General features: G+C 31.3%; 1 protein-coding gene across 3 annotated transcripts in view; it reads right to left on the bottom strand.

The window, feature by feature from the left end:
• LOC142328404 (HEAT repeat-containing protein 5B) overlaps nt 1-23,195 on the bottom strand; it is a 291,250-nt gene that overhangs the window by 96,428 nt on the left and 171,627 nt on the right. For all 3 annotated transcript variants that reach the window (XM_075372109.1, XM_075372107.1, XM_075372108.1), the window contains exons 14-16: nt 20,363-20,496; nt 18,711-18,820; nt 8,019-8,182 (exon numbers count right to left, since the gene is read on the bottom strand). In XM_075372109.1, coding sequence (XP_075228224.1) covers nt 8,019-8,182; nt 18,711-18,820; nt 20,363-20,496 — 408 coding nt within the window. The remainder of the gene's footprint in view (nt 1-8,018; nt 8,183-18,710; nt 18,821-20,362; nt 20,497-23,195) is intronic.

Raw genomic sequence — 23,195 nt, 5'->3', positions numbered from 1 at the left:
ATAAGTTAAAGTAACTATGTCTGTTTTATGAGTATCACAACTGGAAGTCTTATAAAATGGATGTAGTTACCTGTAACTTATGGCTTTAACATTACAAAATGATGATCAATTGATATGTATTTAATTCTATTATGTGAATTTTACATTTTTTAAATATTTTAATTATAAATTCCTGGCAGAAAAGCCGAAAGTGCTTGAGGAGAGAAGTCAAATGGAATTTTGGTAAGCTGTTCTTAAAATTACGTCTAAAAGAATATCACTCCAAATATGCAACTCAAACAGTACAACCTCTGAGGGGACTGTAGTTAAGTAATATGTTTCACTGACATTAGATGAAAAAAAAATCGTCAGATAATGGTTAAATCTAATAAAATAATGAGATTTATTTTATTTTATTTTCAAAACAGCCCGTTTAGTTAAAGAAAAGTTAAATATAACTTACCCTTGACAAGGATTTTTTTTATAGTAAATCATGTAATAAAAAATAAACCTTAGTCTGTGCACAGACAGAATTCAAAGATAATGTATCTCTACTCACAGATTATACTGTGAGTATAACCTGTGAGTAGAGATAAGTGAGTAGAGTTAATCTGTGAGTAGAGCTAAACCTCTGAGAATGGTAGACGGAGAGATTATTTAACGTATCACACATAGGTCAGATCTCTACAAGCTGGATCATTCTGAAGTAGACTACACATACCATTGAGAGAGGAGGAGTGGTTAATATAAAAACATGACTTCCTTATATGCCTATTAAATTACATACACATATTTTTTTTAAATGAAAAGTAAATACAATTTTATTTCATTAATAACTTCTGATATGTTTTTTTGTTATTGAATTATTATTCAACGTAAAAAGTTTTTTACAATGAGATGTTATAATTACACTGTGCAACAATGAAAATGTTTTAGACTCAAGAACAGCTTATTCTTATCACCATAAAAATGACTGATTACTCTTGCTTTGGAGATACAATGACATGACATCTTTTACCTCATCTACATTTTTAGTTTAGGGGTAATTTTGTTTTTGGAGTTGTCACACCTGTTAAATGACAAAAACACAACGTTCTCAAGCTGTTTGTAGGTTATAAACATTATTACTGTTGCTGTGACTGTGAGTTTCTTTGTGTTGTAATTAGTGCAGAATTTATGATTTTTGAGTGCTTTTGAAGTGAAAAATTTGTTAAATCAAAATGCCATGAAAATGTGTAATATTCAGTGAATAATTTTTGTTTTTATATTTGTGGTGAAATAACATTTTCGTCACAGAAACGCAATCTGACGCCTCTTGTGAAGACTGTCTATCAGCATTATTTTGCTGTTAAGGTAGAGGACCAGGATAAGTCACGGGCTCCACATATATGTTCCAACTCTTGTTCAGTTATACTACGAGAATGGCTGAAAATTAAAAGAAACCATCTATGGCTTTTACTGTGCCTATGGTTTTGGCGTGAGCCTACAAGCCATATAGATAACTTCTATTTCTGCTTGACTCCACCTATAAAGGCAGAATTGTCAATGAAGAAAAGAGGAACAGTTCAATACCCTAATCTTCCATCTGCTATTCGACCTATTTCACATTCAGATAGTTTACCGGTTCCTACTCCACCGTAAAATTATAAGCTTGAAGTAGAAAATGAAAACAAAATGGAAGAAGAAGAACCCAACAAGCTTTCCACATCCTACAACTCTGATTTTGACGAAAAAGATGATAAACCGCACAGAGTGAGTCAAGCGGAATTGAGTAATCTCATTTGAGTCCTTGATTTGTCAAAGAAGAAGGCAGAACTTCAGTGTCAGGACTACAGCAATAAAATCTTCTCCAACGTGATGTCAGGGTCTCACAGTACAGACGTCATTGTAGGGATCTGCTTTCTTTTTTTGAGAAGAAAAACAATCTTGTTTGCTGCAACGTTAATAGCCAGATGAAATGTTTGAATTTGAATCATGATCCAACTGATCGGAGGCTATTCATAGACTCCTTCAAGCTTAGTTTGAAAGCTGTATTACTTCACATCGGCAACCGTCTTCCTTCTATTCCTGCTGGTCATGCAGTTCACATGAAGGAGTTCAACAGCTGAGGTATCTGAGTAAAGGAGTTGGACTTGAGTTCACATGAAAGAGACTTATGCAAACATGGCAATCCTAGACTCAACCAAATATGCTGAATACAAGTGGAAAATCTGTGGCGATCTACAAGTCATCGCTGCACTCTTAGGAATTCAACTGGGATACACTAAATACTTCTGCTTTTTATGTATGTGGGACAGTAGGGATAGGAAATCACATTACATTCAAGCAGACTGGCCTGCAAGAAATCTTAACTCTAGCGAGAAAAATGTTACTGTCGAGCCTCTCATGGACCCAAAGATGTTCTTCTTTCACCTCTTCATATAAAGCTGGGTTTGATAACCAAAATTTTGTCAGAAGTATGAATCGAGATGGACAGGCCTTTAAGTACTTAAGAGACTAATTTTCTATATTAAGTGACGCAAAAGTTAAGGAAGATATTTTTTTTGGACACAAATTCAACAACTTGTAAAGGATCCTGTGTTTGACCGAATTGTGGAGGGGAAAGAAAAGAAAGCTTGGGAAGTCTTAAAGGGAGTCGATCATGGATTTTTAGACAACAAAAGAAATGAAAATTACGTTCAGTTATTGACAGTCCTTCTGCAAAAATACCATCAACTCAGATGCAACATGTCCCTTAAAATTCACTTTCTCCACTCACACCTGAACTTTTTCCCTCCTAGTTGTGGAGTTGTCAGTGATGAACACGGAGAAAGATTCCATCAGGATATTTCTGTAATGGAACAAAGATCACGGCTGTTGAAATGAAGCAAGGGCTTGTGGATTACTGCTGGTCTGCGTATAGGAATGCTTCGGAACTCACTTCAAGAGGAAAGACAAAAGACAATGATCTCATGATGCCATCCATATGATTCTCTTTAGACCCAACCAACTGCCAGGTATTCTTCCATGAATTAAGAACACTTAGAATGCAACTGTCATTAAAAAATGTCAAATGGACTTTCTATGTTGTTGGTATATGTAATTAAAGTATATCATTTTCTCTTAATCTGCTAAAATAAAATACTACCACCTATTGTATATCACAGAAACTAGAGCTAATAAAAATCTTTCTGTCATATTCGTTTTTCTCAACCCAAAACTAGTAAGATTTGACTTATGAAGTGAAGGAGACAGTCAAAATTTTTTTTTGTTAGGCAGTGTTATTAATAAAGCAATATATTTAAATTAAAAAAAAAGAAGGGCGATGAAGTCTGATTCAAATCAATGTGCCTTTCCCCTATTATATTTCACTAATTAAAATTTTATTTGGCTGTAACTCTGGAACCATTGAAAATAAGTACCATTTATGATATATCGTTGAAAAGCTCTCAATGAGGGCTTATTACTGCAGTTAAGAAAACATTCAAAATCCAAATTGTTTTGGATTTTGGGCTTTTTTGGACACTTTTGGTTCAGTCAATTGCAATAAAAAGGAGAGGTGCACAACTAGATCTTACAACAGTCCTAAATCCAAAATTTCAATATCCTGTGGCTGATCATTTTTGAATTATGCGAGATACATACACATGCCACGCTGAAATTAGTCAAAATGGATTCAGGGATGGTCAAAATGGATGTTTTCATTAAGATTTGAAAACCGAAATTTTTCGCGATCACAATACTTCCTTTACTTCGTACAAGGAAGTAGAAAGGAAAATATTTATTTTCTTGCTCAAACATCATGATGATGTTTGTTTTTAAGAAAATGAATAAGAAGCCATACAGATATATTTTGATTGGAAGTTGTGTTTTTTATCTTTAAAACAAATTTATACAAATAATTTAAATTATATAATTTACTAATAATATTAAATAATAATAATAATAATAATATGAAATAATTTCAAAAAAAATTTGTACACAATTTTTAAGTTTTGTTTATTTTTAATTTGTGACTTATCAGGAATGTACAATGATATCTTCTGTTTCCGATAACTATTACACAGTATTATGATTACAAAGAAATGAAGTTATTTATGAAAATAAATTCTTATGATCTTTCTTTTAGCTATATTTTATTTTGGATTGTATCCATAATGAAAAATTTAATGTTAGAGAGATAATGTAGGATCTGACAAAAGTTTTTAAGAATATATATATCTATTAGAACATACATGGAAGTAGGCACTGATTCTGATTGGCTGCAGTAGGAGCAATGTGATGGTTGGAAGGAGTATTTGACACTACAATTTCATTCTAGGATCTTTACAGAATTGTATAACTATATAATTAAATTTAAACATTTAGTGCCATCGACAAAGTAGTAAGACATAGTAAGTTTGGTTCTGTATACTGTCATAATAGTGTAGTTGATATCTGCAAAGCAATCCTCTCTGTTATCCCTCACTGTCGGCAGTGAAATTATATGTTTGTTTGGCTCTCCAGCACACTATAAACTCATTTTTTTACATTAATAATGTCAGTCTGAGTTAAAATGTCCATTCTGTTAATATAATAAGAGTACAACAAAGGTAGTTTTTAAAAGCAATTCTTTTTTCAACATTTTTCAGCTCATGATGATATGTAACATATATTCTTATTTTAATTTAATTTCCAAATTAATATTGTTAAATAAACTTCACTTATTCTAAATAATAAACAATAAACAAAGCAAGTCTGAAAAAATTCATTATCAGAAAAAAATGTGTCCTTAGAAAAACCTTCCCTATACATACAATAACATACAAATATTTATATTCATCTCTTAGGTGTAAGGAGATTTATGTAATATTTAATTTTATCTCTTTTTAATCTTTTTTTATTACATTTTGCTTTTTATAAAAAAATTATTTATCAGCTTATTTAAGAAAAAAATTGGTATAAAAATTCACTGCAGGACATATTAAATAATTTTGGAGAATATATAAAACACTCATTTTTTACAAACCTTTAAAATGTCATGATATACAGTGTATGAAACCAGAAAAACAAAATTATGTTAGAAATACAATTTTTTCAGGTGTAGTTGAAGGAAAAAGAAGTATACCAACTACCCCAAACCTATTGATCTAGGGTTTATTTTTTTAAAACGATGGGATTCTTAGTAGTAATTATTTCAGTATGTAACATATAATTTTAGTTTTTTTACTTTTAGATTATTAAAACTTTTTTTTTGTGATTTTATTAGAGTAATTATATTTCTAGTAAATATTTTTCAAAAAAATAAAAGTCTTATATATATATATATATATATATATTTCTTTGGTCCGTGTGTATGTGACTGAACTCCTCCTAAACGATTGGACTGATTTTGATGAAATTTTGTGTGTGTGAATTTAGAAATTCATTTTAATTCATTTGAAATTCGTTTTAGAAATTTTTTCATCAATCAGACCTGGTAGTTGGTGCTGCGATTGGATTCTAGGAAATTTTTTTATTTTGTTGCTTTTTCGAATATCAGTTACTTGCGTCGTATCTTAGTGTTGTTATTACATTAAAATTTGTATTTTTTAACAGACTGTGTTTACAGAGTAGTTTGAATTAAATCTGATAGGTAGTGCTGTTCTGACAATTGGATTTATTTAAATTCTGACTTTTATAAAGTGAAAGGTTAAATTTTATGAAGTTCCATAATGTTTTGTAAGTTTCTTAATGTTCCGTATTAATTGTAATAATTTTGCAGCCACAACCCTATTCATTAAAAAATTATTTTCCACCGAATACTGTGATCAGAGAGTGGTGTGAATTAAATTCGATAGGTAGTGCTGTTCTGACAACTGGATTTATTTAAATTCTGACTTTATAAAGTGAAAGGTTACATTTTGTGAAGTTCCTAGTTCAGTTTTTTAAGGTTTTATGAAACTTTCAATTGTGTTCATTTAATCTGTATGTATACTCAAATCTAGCAATAGCAAAGCATTGCTGAGTCTGCTAGAATTGTGCGCTTATAGGGAATATTATATTATTTACTGAAATAACCTTTTAAAGTGTAATTAAAAAATATACAATGTGCAAATTTGTAAGGTGCAGTATTGAAGTGAGTATTTTACATGATTTTTCATGAATTTTAATGATGTATACACGTGCATTCAATAACAATCAACTTAACCTACAAATTTAAATTGTCAGTTCTCATTTGATTCTATGCAACTTATGAAGTATTGAACGGATGTTGGAAAATAAAAATGCAAGTTACTTATAATAATTATAGTTTAAAGTATATTTAAAAAATTTAAGTTATAATTTTTGTAGCTGATTAATTTTATAAAATATTTTTAAAAATTGTTTTTAATTTCAATTACCTAAAATTTGGTAAAATAGATGTTAAAATAAAGAATGATAAAAATTTCTACGAAAATTTTAACTACGTTGCTTTTTTTTACAGTGCTTATTATTAAATAAAAAAAAATGTAGGAGGTACTTTTTTAGAATGATCTTAAGTGAAAATTAGCAGTAATGTGGATGAAAATTTATTAATTTTACGACGTTTCGATTTTTTAATTCAATTTTCATCAGACATCTCAATATTTAGTGAAAATAAATATTAACCATACTACACATAATTAATCAATAAACCCATTACAAAAATACAACAATCAAAAACTGATAATAGTCATACTGATAGTCATAGTAATAAAACTTTGTCCACTTTTCTGCTAATTTTAACTTAAATAAGTTAGTTATATTTATGTTGTGCATTTATTATAGAACAATGCCATGTCAGGATAATGTCTGTCGAGTCCACTAGTTTATATTTATATATTTTCTTTTTTCAGCATTTTTAAATTATAAATATTTTTATCTATGTTACTGCAGTTTTATATGATGAAATTGATTATTTTCAACTTTTCCTCTATTATTGTAGAATTTCAAGTACAAATAATAATATTGTTATAAACCTAATTTCAATCTCTATTCTGTTCTTATGATGCAATTCTGTTTTTGTAAAAATTATTTTATTATTAAATAATAATAGGAATTTCTAAATTATAAATAAAACTTAAGTTAACTTGTCAAATAAGATAATTGTTTAGAAATAACTACTGTAACTAAATAATAGCTATTATTTATTGTTAAACAAGTCATCAATTTGAAAGATTAATAAAGAAAAATGAATCAATAGATATAAATAAAAAACAAACAGATCAGTAAATTAAGAGCTGTAGCAGGTCTGATTGTGGGACACAGCAAAACCACTAAATTTGCAATTGCTGAATGCTACACCAATAAATTATTATAATATAAAAACTTCATAATGCAAAAAAATTCACTTTCATGAGGGGTGGGTAAGTTTTTTTTTGGACGTGCAACAAAAGTTTGTTATTAGCGTCTAAAAGCAATGATTTTAGAATATATAAACAAATTTTTAACACATGTGCTAAGTAAAACAATATATAAACAGAAAAAAAAATTAACAAACAAATCGCATACTAACACAAGAAAAATAGGAAAAGATAAATAACAATATAAAATATTACGAAAACATATTATAAAAAGTAATTATAAGTATTGGATAATCGAAGAATAGATGTCTGAACATCCTCATATTGTTTCTCAGAATATCTCATATGGTAGCTCTTAATTTAAATTTTCAATGCAATGCTGCATAACATACGCATCCACAAGAATGTGTTTTTGAAATGGTGATACAGTGTTAAACTGAAGAGCAGTAGGAAAATATATTTAATTATAAGAAAATAATCAAAAATAAAAAAGTAAAAGCAAAAGAAATCATGTCATATAAATGAAATAAAATACATTTTAATTTATACAATGTTAATGAAGTTAGAAAAAAGCAAAGAATAGTTAAGATTTCAGGAGGGAAACTCAAAATTAAATGGTATCTCTAAAATATATTCTACAGTTATGCGTCAAAAAATATACAAATAAAAAAAAAAGTAAAAGCAAAAAAATCATTATAATAAAAAACCGGCTACCGCACAAAAAGCAAATAATTAACCATAATTTACATGATAAAAAAAAGAATAAGGGTAACAAACCTGATCCTCAATAGTTCGGTGATCAGTTTCTTGGAGCCATGATCCTAAAATAACAGAATCATCTGCATGACAAGCTGCACGTAACTGTGAAGTGGTTGTATTAGCTGGATTCTCACTCAGAGTAAATTCTGATACAAGCAACCGCAGCAAATGAGTATATGAACCTGAGAGATTAAATAAAATCAAATGATTAAAATTCTTTTATTTTAAGAACTTGTATTTAAAAAAACAAACTATTTTTAAATATTCTTTGACACAAGCCACAAACACAATCATCACTCTGATTCTCCTATTTCCTAAAGTCTGAATAGCTATAAGTTTGATTTATTCCTTTAATTTCCGTTATATGGAAAATTTTACAAGTCATCCAGTACTTAAATATGGTAACATAACCTTGTTGATAACTACAGACTGATACTCAATTCAATTGTTGAAAACAGTTTAGTACATATCAATCTGGTAAAATAATTGAAACACAAAATTAACTTATCTCCTATAACACTGAAAAACAAAAAAATTTTTTTTAATGTTTCTCTAAGTGTGATACCATTTCATAAATAGATTTTTTGCATACATTACGTATCTGAAAATACAATTTTTCTATCACTCTTAGTTTTAAATAAATTATGCTTAAAAAAAATTAATGGAAAATATAGTTAAAACTGTAAAATTTATAATTTTGCATTGCCACACCTGTGTTAGAATGATTTCACTGATGCTTTTCTTTTATAAATAGCCTCAGGCACACCCTGAATTAATGTCCAACAGTAACGGGACTACCCTTCTTTATTGCTTTTACAACATTTTTCATTAGGCCTAGCTTGATATGGAGGGGGTAAAAATATTTTTTCGGGTTCAACTAAGGGCTCATGAATAATATTTTTCCCATTTGGAGTTAAGTTATCTCATTTCTTCCACTCTTTGGTAACATAATGTTAACCCCTAGCTTAGCTGTCCCATTTGCAAAGAAAAGACATGTATTTGCAAAGGCATGTAGTACAGCCTTACTGCATGCCTAACAAAATAACTATAACTTTCAAATCACCACATATGTTTCAGCTATGTTTTTTATAATTTATTTTTTCAAGAACATCTTTCATCACATTGTATGTCTCTTTCAAATTAATATTATAAGTGATTGGTATCAAAAAATATTTGTTACCATTGTGTAGTACAACCACTTTTAAAAAGGCACCAGTCCTCAGGTTTATGAACTTGTCCTAAGTGCAACATAACATGCAATAACCACTACATAACAATAATAACCATGCAACCCAGGTGGAAACTTTGCTTGAGATTTTTTCAGACAGATTGAACCTACCACCACGAAATAGATTATATCTCTGAAGAAAAAGTAGCCATGGCCATTAAGTCTGACCAAGTCAAGTGGTAAGAGTTTTAAATAGTATTCGACATTGCAAGATTGTCAGCTGGTTTTTTAATATGTCAAAGACATGACAATCATCTCATCTGTGCAGCGTGGTGAGAGAAAAAAAGAAGGGAACTTACTTATGAGATTTGTGCCATCATCTATATCACTATAATTCATCTAACATCTCCCTCTTTTTTTTTGTTTTCCATAGGGGGAGGAAAAAGCTCTGCCAGTTGCCACCAGGCCTGCTCTGACGGCAAGTGCAGAGCTCACACCCACTAAAAATCTCTACCTTATACAGCAGCCTGGATATCCGCCTTTTGGCATTACTCACGGGCTGCTATGTCCTTGCTGGCTTCTAGATGAATGAGTCGGAGTCAGGCACATTAACAGTGATGACCCCGGGGGTCCGCGACTGCCTCCATACCAAGGCTATCCCCTCCTCATCCATCTACGCAAACAGCTATTGCTGTCAGCCCTCTTCTGTCATCTTCCTTCTAAGTATTAAGTATGCTCTTGCACAATGTGTCTATGGCCTACTAGGAGGCTTCATTAGACAACAATTTGTCCATTGTGTTATTTGGGTTGAATTGTCCCACAACCACCACAGTTGGTACTAATTTTATTGTATTACTCTCATACTGTGGCTTCAGTACATTTACGGCTGCCAAAGCACTGGCCTTCCTTATCGCAATCGATACATTTGGACACCGCCTTGCAGCTCTCCTTAATGTAACCCTAACATCCACAATTAAAACAGAGCTTGGATCTATCGGGTCCCTTGCAGGCAGATGCCTTGTGTCCCTGCACCCAGCATTAAAAACATCTTCTTACTGGAGCGCAGGGAGATCTACAAGAAAGCCAGCCTACTTTAATGCTTCCTTCAAGCAGAGCTGCCAAACTCCCTGAAGGTACTGCAACTGCGGCCATCTTGGTGGTGGACCCAAAAACCGGCTTAGTTGAGACACCTTTGACTGAGCAACCTTCTTCCACGGTCATTGCCAGAGCCTCCTTGATCTTGGTGGTGGTGTTTAGCTCATCCAAATCATTAACCACAAGATGGACCGTCCTGCCAGACTTCCCTCCTACCGGCATGCTAGCTCCAGTTACAGTCTGGGTGATCTTGTGGAGTTTGTCAACAGCCTGCCCTCAGCCTTCATCCTGATTTTCACAGGTCCTCTCCTGTTCTTTTCCTCGTCGAGAGAATTCCAGTATTGGCTAGCATACTACTAACTTTACGTAGGAGATCAGCATAAGTCTGACCCTCTGCTTTAATCACCAAAGTGGCCATTAGAAGCACCTGTAGGCTTGGACTCTTTGCTTTTCATTCCCTTCATTTTCGTATCTGCCGGTTTCTCAAGGTTCATTAAGAGCTTAGTATTATACCTCTTACCATAATACTTTAGAATCCGCCTGAAGCTCTAGCTCATCTTATCCGCTGACCCACGAAAGACTGCTCTATGGTAGGCCTCCAACACTTTACTGATCGCCTGAATAAGATCTCTATTGATCTTTTTGTAGTCCTCAATGGTGTTAACCACGATAACATAATTTGTGTTACTTCTACAATCAATTGATTCTCCAGTCAGAACTCTCATGCTGGATTGTTTTACTAACACTTGTCCGGAGGTCAACTTCCCCTCCAATCTGCCTCAGCTGATAAATCCAGAACCCCATGCCACGCAAGAATTGTCAACACCTTCTGGATCCTTGATCAGTTCCAAATGTTGGAATGCCTCTCTTGGTTCTCTTCTGGTTACCAGCCTCTCCAGTACATCTTCCTCTAACCCCTCCTCGACCGCCTTTGTGATTTCCTGAACAGTGGGCTTTGTCTGCAGTGTTTGCGTGGCAGCCTCTCCAGTAGTTAGTGCCAATCAGTTTGGATTGCAGCAATTCATAGAGCTCTTTCATAACGACCTCTATGTTGCGTGCCTTGCTGCGTACTTTAAGGGCACACTCTTTTATCTCCTTTTTAGTTTTTGTGTTTTTTTGGCATAAATCAAAGAGCTTTTGGATTTCCTCCATAAGGTGAACTATGTCCATTCCCCCAGACACATCACCCTCACTCCTACTCTAAAACCTCCTTTTGAGCAACCTCTCCCACGTTTCATCCAGTCTGGTGGCCTTAACCGACAAGTCCGCCAAACTAATTGTGGGTGTTGGCCTCGGGGACTTCACCATTTTCTTGCTTCTCTGAAATGGAGCCTCCATCTCCATTTTTCCTGCCTCAGGCAGCTTCCGCTGCGAGGCCATTGTCTTTTGCTCCTCGGATCCTTGTTGAGCTCCTAATCCCTCTTCTGAGTACTCACACAACAATTTTGGAAGGATATTTGGGGGGGGGGGGGTTGTGGGGAATGTAAGAAGGGTGAGGTCAAAACAAGTGATAAATTTTTTTTTTTTGCTCAGTCATCAAGCACAAAAAACTATAGGGGTGTGTTTCCACCTAGAACCCAAAGAGTTCGGGGGCCCTGGCACAGAGATATGGGGAATAACCCTTTTCCCAATATATTCCTTATGTGGGACTTAAAAAATTTTTTCCAAGCCCTAGTATGTTCAAATGAACGATTCAAGAGAACCATGTATTTTGTACCAGCTGAACACCGCCAAATCTGGCTAACTTTCCTAACTATATTAACCTACTGTCTAAAATACACTTAAAAACTACCAAATATTATTATTAGCCTAAAATTTAGATAATGTACACAGTACCAATATATTTAACCACCCAGTTAAATTATTATACTGAATTACCTCTATAAGTATGATTAATAGTTTAAGAGCTCACTAACCTATAATCTTGCCGTGGTCTTCACTATATACATTAGTTTTGTAAAAAATATAATTTTTACGCAAGAACTTGTAACAAATTAACTTTAATTTACTAGTGATAACTATGGAAAAACTGCTAATATAACACATAGAAGCCAGAGCTAAAAATGGTGTGATTTCACCTACCGGGTCTCGTCTCACAACCAACATCTCCCTCTGGCAAGTAACATGTGAGCAGGTGTTATGATAATAAAATTTCCAACCAAGAAAATAAATTTTTAGGGACAGGGAAAAAGACTATCAGATAAGGTAACCCCCCTTCACCCTTTCTTTTTTTTCAGATCTGTTAGAGATACAATAGCAGACACTATAACAAGGGCACCTTTTTGACCTTTCAGGCCCCTCCAACACCTTCCAAGATACCTGCGTATCTAGTAGAAAAATTTGCTGATATTTTCTATGGAAATTCAACAATATGCGATTGCTGCCACCCCTTCATATGGAAACAAATTGATCCAATATTAATTGTAAATCCTCCCTGCACTCCTATATCCTAACAACAGAAAATAATGGAAATTCATGTGAAGTACTTTAACAGTTATCCAAGATTATCATGGAAGAAGATTCTGCCTACCTGCTGTCGAAATTTACTACTTTTCTTTAAATATTCAATATTGGATACTGAAAAAAAAAGCTATCTAAAATTAAAATAACAGCAGTTTAATTTATTTCTTAATGGAAGGTATTTTCAGGTGCCGGCCCTAATTTACCTTTAGGTTTTTCACAAACGAAGGAGCATTTTTAAATACTGAATTTTTAGCATTTGGTGGAATATCAAGCTAACATATTTTTACAAACAATATAATCTGCCTTACAAATAATCTCTCAGATTTCTATTTATGTCTCTCTTATTACTCCAGTTTTACATTTTATAAACCTCATTGTAATCCCTTAAATCATTTTTTCTCCACTAAAAAAATTATCATGATTATTTAATTTGCTAATGACGATTATACTTCAGTACTGATCTTCATATTTTCATCATAGATATTCTCAAATAATGAGTCAGAAATAAGCCTTATTTTGGTTACTGTTATTTATTTTCATTCTCATTTTTACTGTTATTATCATACATTCCGCTTTATTACAGTGCTTAATTTAATATTATTGGTGATGTAATCAAAAAAGATTTTTTTTGTTATTTTCTAATAAAATATTTTACTTGGTTTTTGTTGTGCTATTATGTCATTAATTTTAATTTGTAAAATATTAATTTCATTTTTTTTTACAGAGATAAGTTTGCAATACTTGATTTGCTTTCAAATAACATAGTAGTAAATAAATAAAGTTGAAATTTGGCAAAGGAATTTCCAAAGGGGAACTTGGTAACAAAAACTTAATTTCATTACAGAGATTAGTGAAATCTTAAAAAGCTTTAAAGCCTAAAGTATTTTAGCTTTAAGTTTAGTATTTGTCTATATATAAAAGGTTTTGAGACTAGGTTTGTGGGTTCTTATCAACACACCAACAGATGGCAGCAAATGGCCTCATACACAGTCACAGGAAGCACCAACCTTTACAAGTCAGTGTGCCATGAGACACTGTACTGTGTGCATCAGTTGCTGTGCAGCTCGTGCTATCGTAACCTTGTGCATTACCATTTTTGTGATTCTAACATAAACAGTAAGCTTGAACAAAAAAAAAACATGGAATTTTCTATGAAACCTGGCAAATCTGTCATAAAGACATTGTACATGATACCCCTTTGTATATTTACACACATGCATGAGCGCACACACACATACACAAGCAGGGAGAGACAAATAGAAATAGAGAGAGTGAATATTTCAAAAAGTTTCTGCTAACTTTATCGGTGTATTACCTATAAAAAATAAGAAAAGTTTATATAAACATAGGTCAGGGAATACTTTGTTTTCGAGTTATGGCTAACAAATAATTTCACTCAGATTTTTTGCAATTAAATAGTACTTAATTTACAAATTAAAAAAAATATAATTTATGTATACAATACATTATGGGGAAAGCAGGAATTTGTATATATTTGGAGTATTGACAAACATGCTATGAATTTAGGCCAAAGTTAATAATAAAAGCATAGCTGGTTCGAGAATACCATGATGAATATTCAGTTCCAAGGAGTAATAAACCGTGAAGAGACACCTAAGAATAACATGTAATCTGAAAGGTACTGTGACAGAGTTCATGAGAAACACAAATACTGAATAAGAAATAATCTATGCTATACAATTACCACTTACTGCAAACACCAGAAGGTTGCCATGTCATTTAAATGTTTTACAATGGGGCAAGTGGTGAACATTATAGTACCAATTGCACCCGTTCCATGTAATGCATAAACAAGGAATATTATTGCTACATCATAGTAAACGGTTACATTCTGTAACCGATTAATTACAAAATGTGCATGCAATCCAAATCTCCTGCAATCCATGATTAATAAATCATGCCTCACAAGAAATGAAACCGTTAATTTTTAAAATGTCCACATACAGGAAAAACCCAAATTTCATTAAAACATGACTTGTTTCTTTAAAACATAAGACTAACACAATGCACTTCCAACATACATTTTATCTATGTGTTTGGTGTGGTCTTCTTGGTGATTATCTCATTTTTTACTTTTTCTTGCCAGAAAGTTATCGAGGGATTATTACTTACATTACTAACAAATGGATCCAATTCAACACTTAAAATGTTGCAGATAAGACAAGTTTATGAATGACGGTCTATCAGCTCCCTTATCTCAGAATGTTAATATTATTTAATTATACATACTAATGGATTGAAAGAAATGGATCAATAATAATGTTAACACAATTTCCTGATCTCACGTCGGACTATTCCTTTACAGTTTGATGAAGTTTCCAAAATTGGTTTATTCTGCTTGTGTGCTATATTGGCATAGAAGAACAAAAAAAATTAGATGATATAAGTTGCTATAATTAAGAATAAGAAGCGTTGATTTGTCATGCTAAATGTTCCATTCAACAAAATGGCAGCCACAACTGGTTTGAATGTATGTTAATGCCTTCAGTCATAAATATTAAATAATTTTGTCCAATGTTATAAATGTAATTAATTTTTTTGACAATTTTTTTGAAAATGATAAGATATTGTTCTGTTTTAAATTGTAGCATTTTCTACCTCATTTTTGTGCGATTATTTTTAAAAAGTAAACGTCTATTTCTGAAACCTGTATTTGATTTCTACTGAATTTATTAATAAAAATTTTCTCAGAACTAAATTCTCTACACTATTATATTAGAGATTTTCATCTATTTATTTGAAATTTAACAAGGTTACGATATCGGAAATCTAAAAAAAACAGTTTTTTTTCTCTAATTTTTTGGTCTTTACAACAATTTTTTTTGGAAATACTAAGGATACAGCCTGGGACCTGTTTGCTTAAACTTTTCTACCTCAAAAACTTATAAAAACACCAAATTTTCCATATAACTTTGGTTCCAATAATTTCAGCATCTATAGAAGACAGGGAAAAATATTTCAGTATCATAAAACTTGAATCATAATGATTTTTGAACAGGAATGTTTTTAACATATCAAATCAGCTCTTTCAGTCTTATGATGCAATTCTGATTATCTCTTTATAAGAAATGGATAGAAATTTACTTTTATTCTGCATAATTTTTTATTACAATACATTAAAAACTGTTACTATTTTGAGTGAATAATACCAAAATTGTTAACAGATTTTTATTATTAAAAAAAGACAAATTACAAAATAAATAATATTTTAAACAACTACATTTTTTCTGACTAACTATAGTGATCACTTTTGGTTTAGTTAAATTATAATTATATTTAATAATATATTTTGAATACTGTGTTTATTGAAAACTTCTATTACGTTCCTTGATTTTCTCTTACTGTTTCAAGTCAGTTTGGGATAAACAACATAGTTATTTGTGAGCCCCTAATGTTCTAATCCATATTTGACAATCCTCTGTTCCTTGTTTCTAAATATTCTAGATCCTGACTGTGACCGCTCACTATAATGACCTTCTTTAATGTGATTGGTTGTGAAATAGGAAGGAATATTTTTTACTGTCAATATATCCTTACCATAGTATAGCACATTCTTTTTATTACTCTTGACTCAAAACCGAATAAGTTAATTGTTTAATGGCGCTTTGATTTCCAATAATAATTGTGCCGTATGTTTAACATGTATTGTACTGGGGATTTAAGATTTTAAAAACAGCTTTTTTCTTACACTGCCTGACTCAGCAATCCTTTCTCTACCTCAACAGTGATAAAAGATTATCATTTTATATTATAAAGAGTGCAGCTATTATACCCGCATTTATAAATTACTTCATTTGTCATAATTATAAACTTTCACTGAATACTTTTCTGGGAAAAAGAATAATTAAACATTTGCAGAAATGTAGATTTTTTTGTATTATAACGGGAGAAAAAAAATAATCTCTTTTAAACATCCATCAATTATTTTTACAAAAAAAGTACAAAATTTTGAAACTAAAAGATCTGAGTATGAAAGTGAATGATGTAGGTAAAAAATGTAACATAAAGTAATACTGTAAAAATTAACAAGTCCAATTAATTAAAAGAAGTAAAAAGGTACTATTATATATATTGATGCTCTTGGAGTAAAAATTCATGACGTCATGAAAAAGATGTAAAAATAAATTTTAATAAAACAATTAAATACCAAAGGAGTTATCAATACTTTGAACCTTACAGAAGAGCAGGGTGAAAATTTCATGCATGTTATAATCATCAAATTATATAACATGCAAATACTAGACAAAGATTTAGATCTTTTTTGGCAGCTGAAAATTTTTCCTAAAATAACATATAACAGAGGAAGACAAATACACAGTTTGTAACATTCAATGTTAATGAAACAAATTATCTATGTATCCACTGAAAAGCTATGCCTGGTTTGAATCTGCTCAATATTGTTTACTATTTAATTCATACACATCAATAGACCGCAATCTGATTTTTAAATTAAAATTTGCAGTTATCTAATCTGAAATTTGAAATAAAAATTGGGCCTTGCTGCTGACACCTTTTTTTTTTTTATTAAACCTTGAACACACTTTTACATGTGTTTAATGAGGAAGATTATATGGATGAAATATTATCTAGAAAAATACCGATTCAAAGGGCTCAGTTTATGGCTGTCTGATTTATAACAATCTAAAAGCGATTAGATCAATGTAATTTGAGAGGGGGGGTTAATAAGGAAAGTATAAACTCTTTGTTTATAATTTTTTTGTTAAAAATAAGTTTCATGTAAAGGCTGATGATCCCCATGACAAACAAACAATCAACTACAGAAAAAAATCAATGAATTGTAGAATGACATCATCAATTAAGCGCTAAAAAATTATAAAAGAAATGGAGATAACTGATCAATAAAGTTATAAAGTAAAGTATTATCCTATTAAGAAAGTATTAACTACAAAGTTAGTCTGAGAGCTGCTCTAGAAATACTCTTAACTAAAAAAATCTATCTACAGAACGGTTCAGATATTTTGAACGGGATCAAACAGGACCCACAATTTTTAATCAAATGAATATGTGAAATAAGACAATTATTTTCCAGTGTGGCTTGGAAAATGTATACCGACCGATGCAATGAAAAATTCTGTCTGTAATAGAGCTTAAAATGAGATACAATAATTAAAATCATTTAAATCCCTATATTCATAGAAATTTACAGAGCATTTCATAGATAAAAATTGCAAATCTACCAACACTTATAACAACTCATACATATAAAAACAAGAACCACATTTTACACACTAAATTCTGCATAATATGAAAAGACACAAGCTGTATACTAAATAAACAGATGCGATTCAAATCAAATACTTTTTTTTAACCACAATCTAGGTACACGCTTTCTAGTTCAAGAAAACTGTCTACAATACTATTAGGTAAGTAAAGATTGGAAAACAAACTGCTCAAGCGATTGAAAACTTTTAAAACATTACATTAAATAAATTTGTTTGCTATGTACAATTAAAAAACTATTAACTTTACATAATTTATAATACTGACTATTGTGGGCAAAATCATTACAATCTTTGTAAATGTGTTTCAGTAAAAATGTTTTTTACCATCAGTCCAATTATCTTTTTAGACAAACCTTGTATAATACAAAAAAATTAATACAGATTATATTTCAAATTCTCAAATAAACGTTATTAAAAAAAAAGTTTTAATTTTTTGTAATGATGCTAAGATAACCTAACCAGAAATCGTATCAATATAAGCTTATCCATGCTCATGATACAAGTAACCAATGAATATTACTATTGTACGTTCTTATTTGAGCAAAGTCAGTCAGCCTTTACTTAAATTTGGCTGTTTTGGCTTTTCATTATTATCAAAATGGTTTTTTATGATCAGCTTTTCTTCTAAACATTCCTTAAGTGGAAAAGTAATTGAAATTTTAAGAATTAAATCTGTAATTACAAATATTCAATTTTAAAATACCATAGAAATATATATACCTTCAAATGATTGTGAAGGAAGCAGGGACAATGTTTCATAAAGTCTAAGACGAACCATCGCTGCTGGAGCTTTCAAATGCTGACCGTATGTTTTTAACACTGATGATATACTGTAAAATATAATAAATTAACAATGTGTACTCGGCCAGAAAAGTATATTCTACAGAATTCTATTATTAAAAAAACAGTAACTTTTGAGAATTTCATTATAAAAGTTATAACTAATTTTCACACATTATAGGAATCACTACAGAAAATAATTAATAGATTATGTAGTTTAAGTGCCACAATGGTAATGGTTGTACACAACTCTGTACAAAATTCCATTCACTCCTCAAAATGGCACAGCTATTCCCACGAACAATAAATATCCCGTGGTAGACTAACCATTAAATGATTGAAGTAATTTCCTGTTCCCTTATTGTGAATATAATGCTGCATATCAGCACACCAAGTCCACCAAAATAAGATATAATATACAGTCTTACAAGGGACAAGTTTAACACAGGGACTGTTCACACATTTATAATGAATGCAATTATTCCCAAAGAAAACAACTTTGATGATTAGTGCTGCTTATTCCTCAAATGCTTTATATTCATGATTTATATTCATCAAGGTCTTAGAAGAGGTGGAATGGATCATGTAAAGAACAAGTTAATAGAATAACATATATTCTTTCAATCGCTTAATGTTAGTTTAACAAGCATTATAACTGATTTATGGGGAGCTTGGATGAAAGCTGAGCTGATCCCAACTGGACAAAGTCAAACTAAAAATTTACATTAATTATTAATTTAATAAATTTAAATTTAATTTAATAATTTTTAAGAATTCAGCTGATTTTCAAAGTCAATAGTTCTAAGGTTTGAGTCCTTGTAAAGGCAGTTGCTTTTATATGGATTTGAATTTTGATTGTGGATACCGGTGTTCTTTGATGATCAGCTTTCAATTAACCACACGTCTCAGGAGCAATCAAGTTCCAGACTACATATTTACAGTACACTTACACTTACATTGCAGCCTGGCCTGGCAAGGCAGTAGCAGTAATCACATTTGCCTATACACACATGCACCCAGACTTGGTAGTAGCTAGAACAATGGTTAGAGCAATTTTTAAGAAATATCCATGAATGTAAAAGCTGTACTTTTGATGATCAAAAATTCATTTTGTAGTATGTGAAAAATTCCAAGCAGAATCTTTAGGACGAAAGCAAACACTACTGTTTCCCGATGGAAATAAACATGAGCAAAGTAATATAGATGAAGAAAGGACAATTGTAGTCATAAAGTGAACCGAGGATCTTGATCATCTCTTAAATGTTTTCTTTTTCATACTTCATTAAATCTTTCGTGCAAAATATATTGTTTGTTGAAATTTTAATTTTATAATATAGATTTAGTTGATCAAATGAAAACAAAATTAATGGAATCATTTATCAATACTTAATGCAAGCTGTATTTTAAATAAATAGTTTTGAGATTAGAATTATAATTTGGAAAAAGTAAAAAATTATATGCCATAAGCAAGATAAAATTAGGATGAATGAAATATGACTGGGAGATTATAGTATCAGAATACAAAAATCTGATTAATGAAGAACGATTAATGTAAAATATATTACAAAAGGGATTACAATCGATTTACTTACTTTATTAGCATGGCTAGAGCAGATTCAATAGGTGTTAACAATCTTCTAATAATGTCCTCAGATAAAAGTTCAGGACAGTTCTGTAAAAAGCTATGCATTGCTGACAATGCCCCAGCTCTTCCTTCTAATGTTACCTAAAAAACATATTTTGAAAGGAGATATAAAATAATCAATAAAAATTTCCACCTATTCGTTGTAATAGCTTGTAATGTAAAGTTAAACATCTAACAAATAATCACAATAACATTAAATCAACAGAAATAGAATATCAAATTACCCATATACATTGAAACCTTTCTTTACCTTTATGGACTCTCATACATGAAAACAACTTTCTTCATTAAAGGACTCTTAATATTAAATCCCTCTATGAATCATGAGACCTTGTCTCAAATATTCTGGAAGTAAACTAGTCCCCTGTTCAGATCTCCGGGTGGGGACTACTAAGGAAGAAGTCACCAAAAAATAAAAAAATAACATTCTACGAGTTGGAGCGTGGAATGTTTAGAAGTCTAAAAAAGGTTGGTAGGTTAGAAAATTTAAAGAGGGAAATAGATAGGATAAATGTAGATGTAGTAGAAATTAGCGAGGTTTGGTGGGAAGAGGAAAACAACTTTTGGTCAGATGATTTTAGAATAATTAACTTAGCTACAAATAATGGGCAGGCAGGAGTAGGTTTCGTAATGAACAAGAGGAAAGGGAAGAGAGAAGAGTATTTCAAAATGCATAGCGATAGAATCATTGTTATAAGGATAAAATCAAAACCTAAACCGACAATGATTGTTAACATGTATATGCCTACAAGCGCCCATGATGATGATGAGGTAGAGTGTGTATATGAAGAAATTGATGAAGCAATTAAACACAAAAGGAGATAAAAATGTAATAATAGCTGGAGATTGGAATGCAAGCACTGGAAAAGGCAAGGAAGGAAATATAATGGGTGAATACGGGCTGGGCAAAAGGAATGAAAGAGGGGACCGACTTATAGAGTTTTGCACGAAGTATAATTTAGCAATTGCCAACACCCATTTAAAAATCATATTAGAAGAATATACACATGGAGAAACCCAGGCAATACTGCACGATATCAAACAGATTATATCACGGTTAAGCAAAGATTTGGAAATCAACTCTTTGACTGCAAAACTTACCCTGGAACAGACATTGATAGCGACCATAATTTAGTGATGAAATCTAGATTGGGGTTTAAAAACCTGAAGAAAAGGTGTCAGATGAATCGATGGAATTTAAAGAAACTTGATGAAGAGGAAGTAAAGCAGAATTTTGAGGGGAACATTGCAAGAGGTCTGAATAAAAAATATAAAGTAAAAAATGTAGAAAAAAAATGGAGAATGTTAAAAAGGAAATTCTTAAATCAGCAGAAGCGAACTTAGGCGGAACAAAGAGAACTGGTAGAAAACCTTGGATTTCAGACGATATATTGCAGCTGATGGATGAACGTAGAAAATATAAGAATGCTAGTGATGAAGAAAGTAAAAGGAACTATCAACAATTAAGAAATACTATAAACAGGAAGTGCAAACTAGCGAAAGAAAAGTGGATGAAAGAAAATTGTTCAGAAGTGGAAAGAGAAATGAACATTGGTAAAATAGACGGAGCATACAGGAAAGTTAAGGAAAATTTTGGGGTACATAAATTAAAATGTAATAATGTGTTAAACAAAGATGGTACACCAATTTATAATACGAAAGGTGAAGTCGATAGGTGGGTGGAATATATTGAAGAGTTATACGGAGGAATTGAATTAGAAAATGGTGTTATAGAGGAAGAAGTGGAAGTCAAAGAGTGTGAAGGGTGAGAAACAATACTGAGATCTGAATTTAAGAGACCATTAAAAGATTTGAATGGCAGAAAGGCTCCTGGAATAGACGGAATACCTGTAGAATTACTGCGCAGTGCAAGCAAGGAAGCGATTGATAGATTATACAAACTGGTGTGTAATATTTATGAAAATAAATATTACACGGGAAATTCCGTCAGACTTCAAAAAGAGTGTTATAGTCATAATACCAAAGAAAGCAGGAGCAGATAAACGTGAAGAATACAGAACTAGCTTAACTAGTATTAACTGTATTAAGAATACAGAATTAGCTTAACTAGCCGTGCATCAAAAATCTTAACTAGAATTCTGTACAGAAGAATTGAGGGGAGAGTGGAAGAAGTGTTAGAAGAAGACTAATTGGGTTTCAGAAAACGTATAGGGACAAGGGAAGCAATTTTAGGCCTCTGATTTAATAGTAGAAGTAAGATTAAAGAAAAACAAACCAACATACTTGGCATTTATAGACCTAGGAAAGGCTTTCGATAACATAGGCTGGAATAAAATGTTCAGTATTTTAGAAAAATTAGGGTTCAAATACAGAGATAGAAGAACAATTGCTAATGTTTACAGGAACCAAACAGTAACAGTAATAATTGAAGAACATAAGAAAGAAGCCATAATAAGAAAGGGAGTCCGACAAGGATGTTCCCTAACTTTTTAATCTTTACATAGAACTAGCAGTTAATTATGTTAAAGAACAATTTAGATCCAGAGTAACAGTACAAGTTGAAAAGATGAAGATGCTATGATTTGCTGATGATATAGTAATTCCTGCTGAGAGTAAAAAGGTTTAGAAGAAACAATGAACATCATGGATGAAATCCTACACAAGAACTACTGCATGAAAATAAACAAGAACAAAAGAACAAGAAAATAACACAAAAGTAATAAAATGTAATAGAAATAATGAAGATGAACCACTGAATGTGAAAATAGGAAGAGAAATAGATTAAAAGATTAAGAGTAGAAGAATTTTGTTATTTGGGA

Source organism: Lycorma delicatula, chromosome 7 (genome assembly GCF_047948215.1).
Source record: "Lycorma delicatula isolate Av1 chromosome 7, ASM4794821v1, whole genome shotgun sequence".
Classification (NCBI taxonomy): Eukaryota; Metazoa; Arthropoda; class Insecta; order Hemiptera; family Fulgoridae; genus Lycorma; species Lycorma delicatula.
This window is presented reverse-complemented; position numbering and strand designations above follow the sequence as displayed.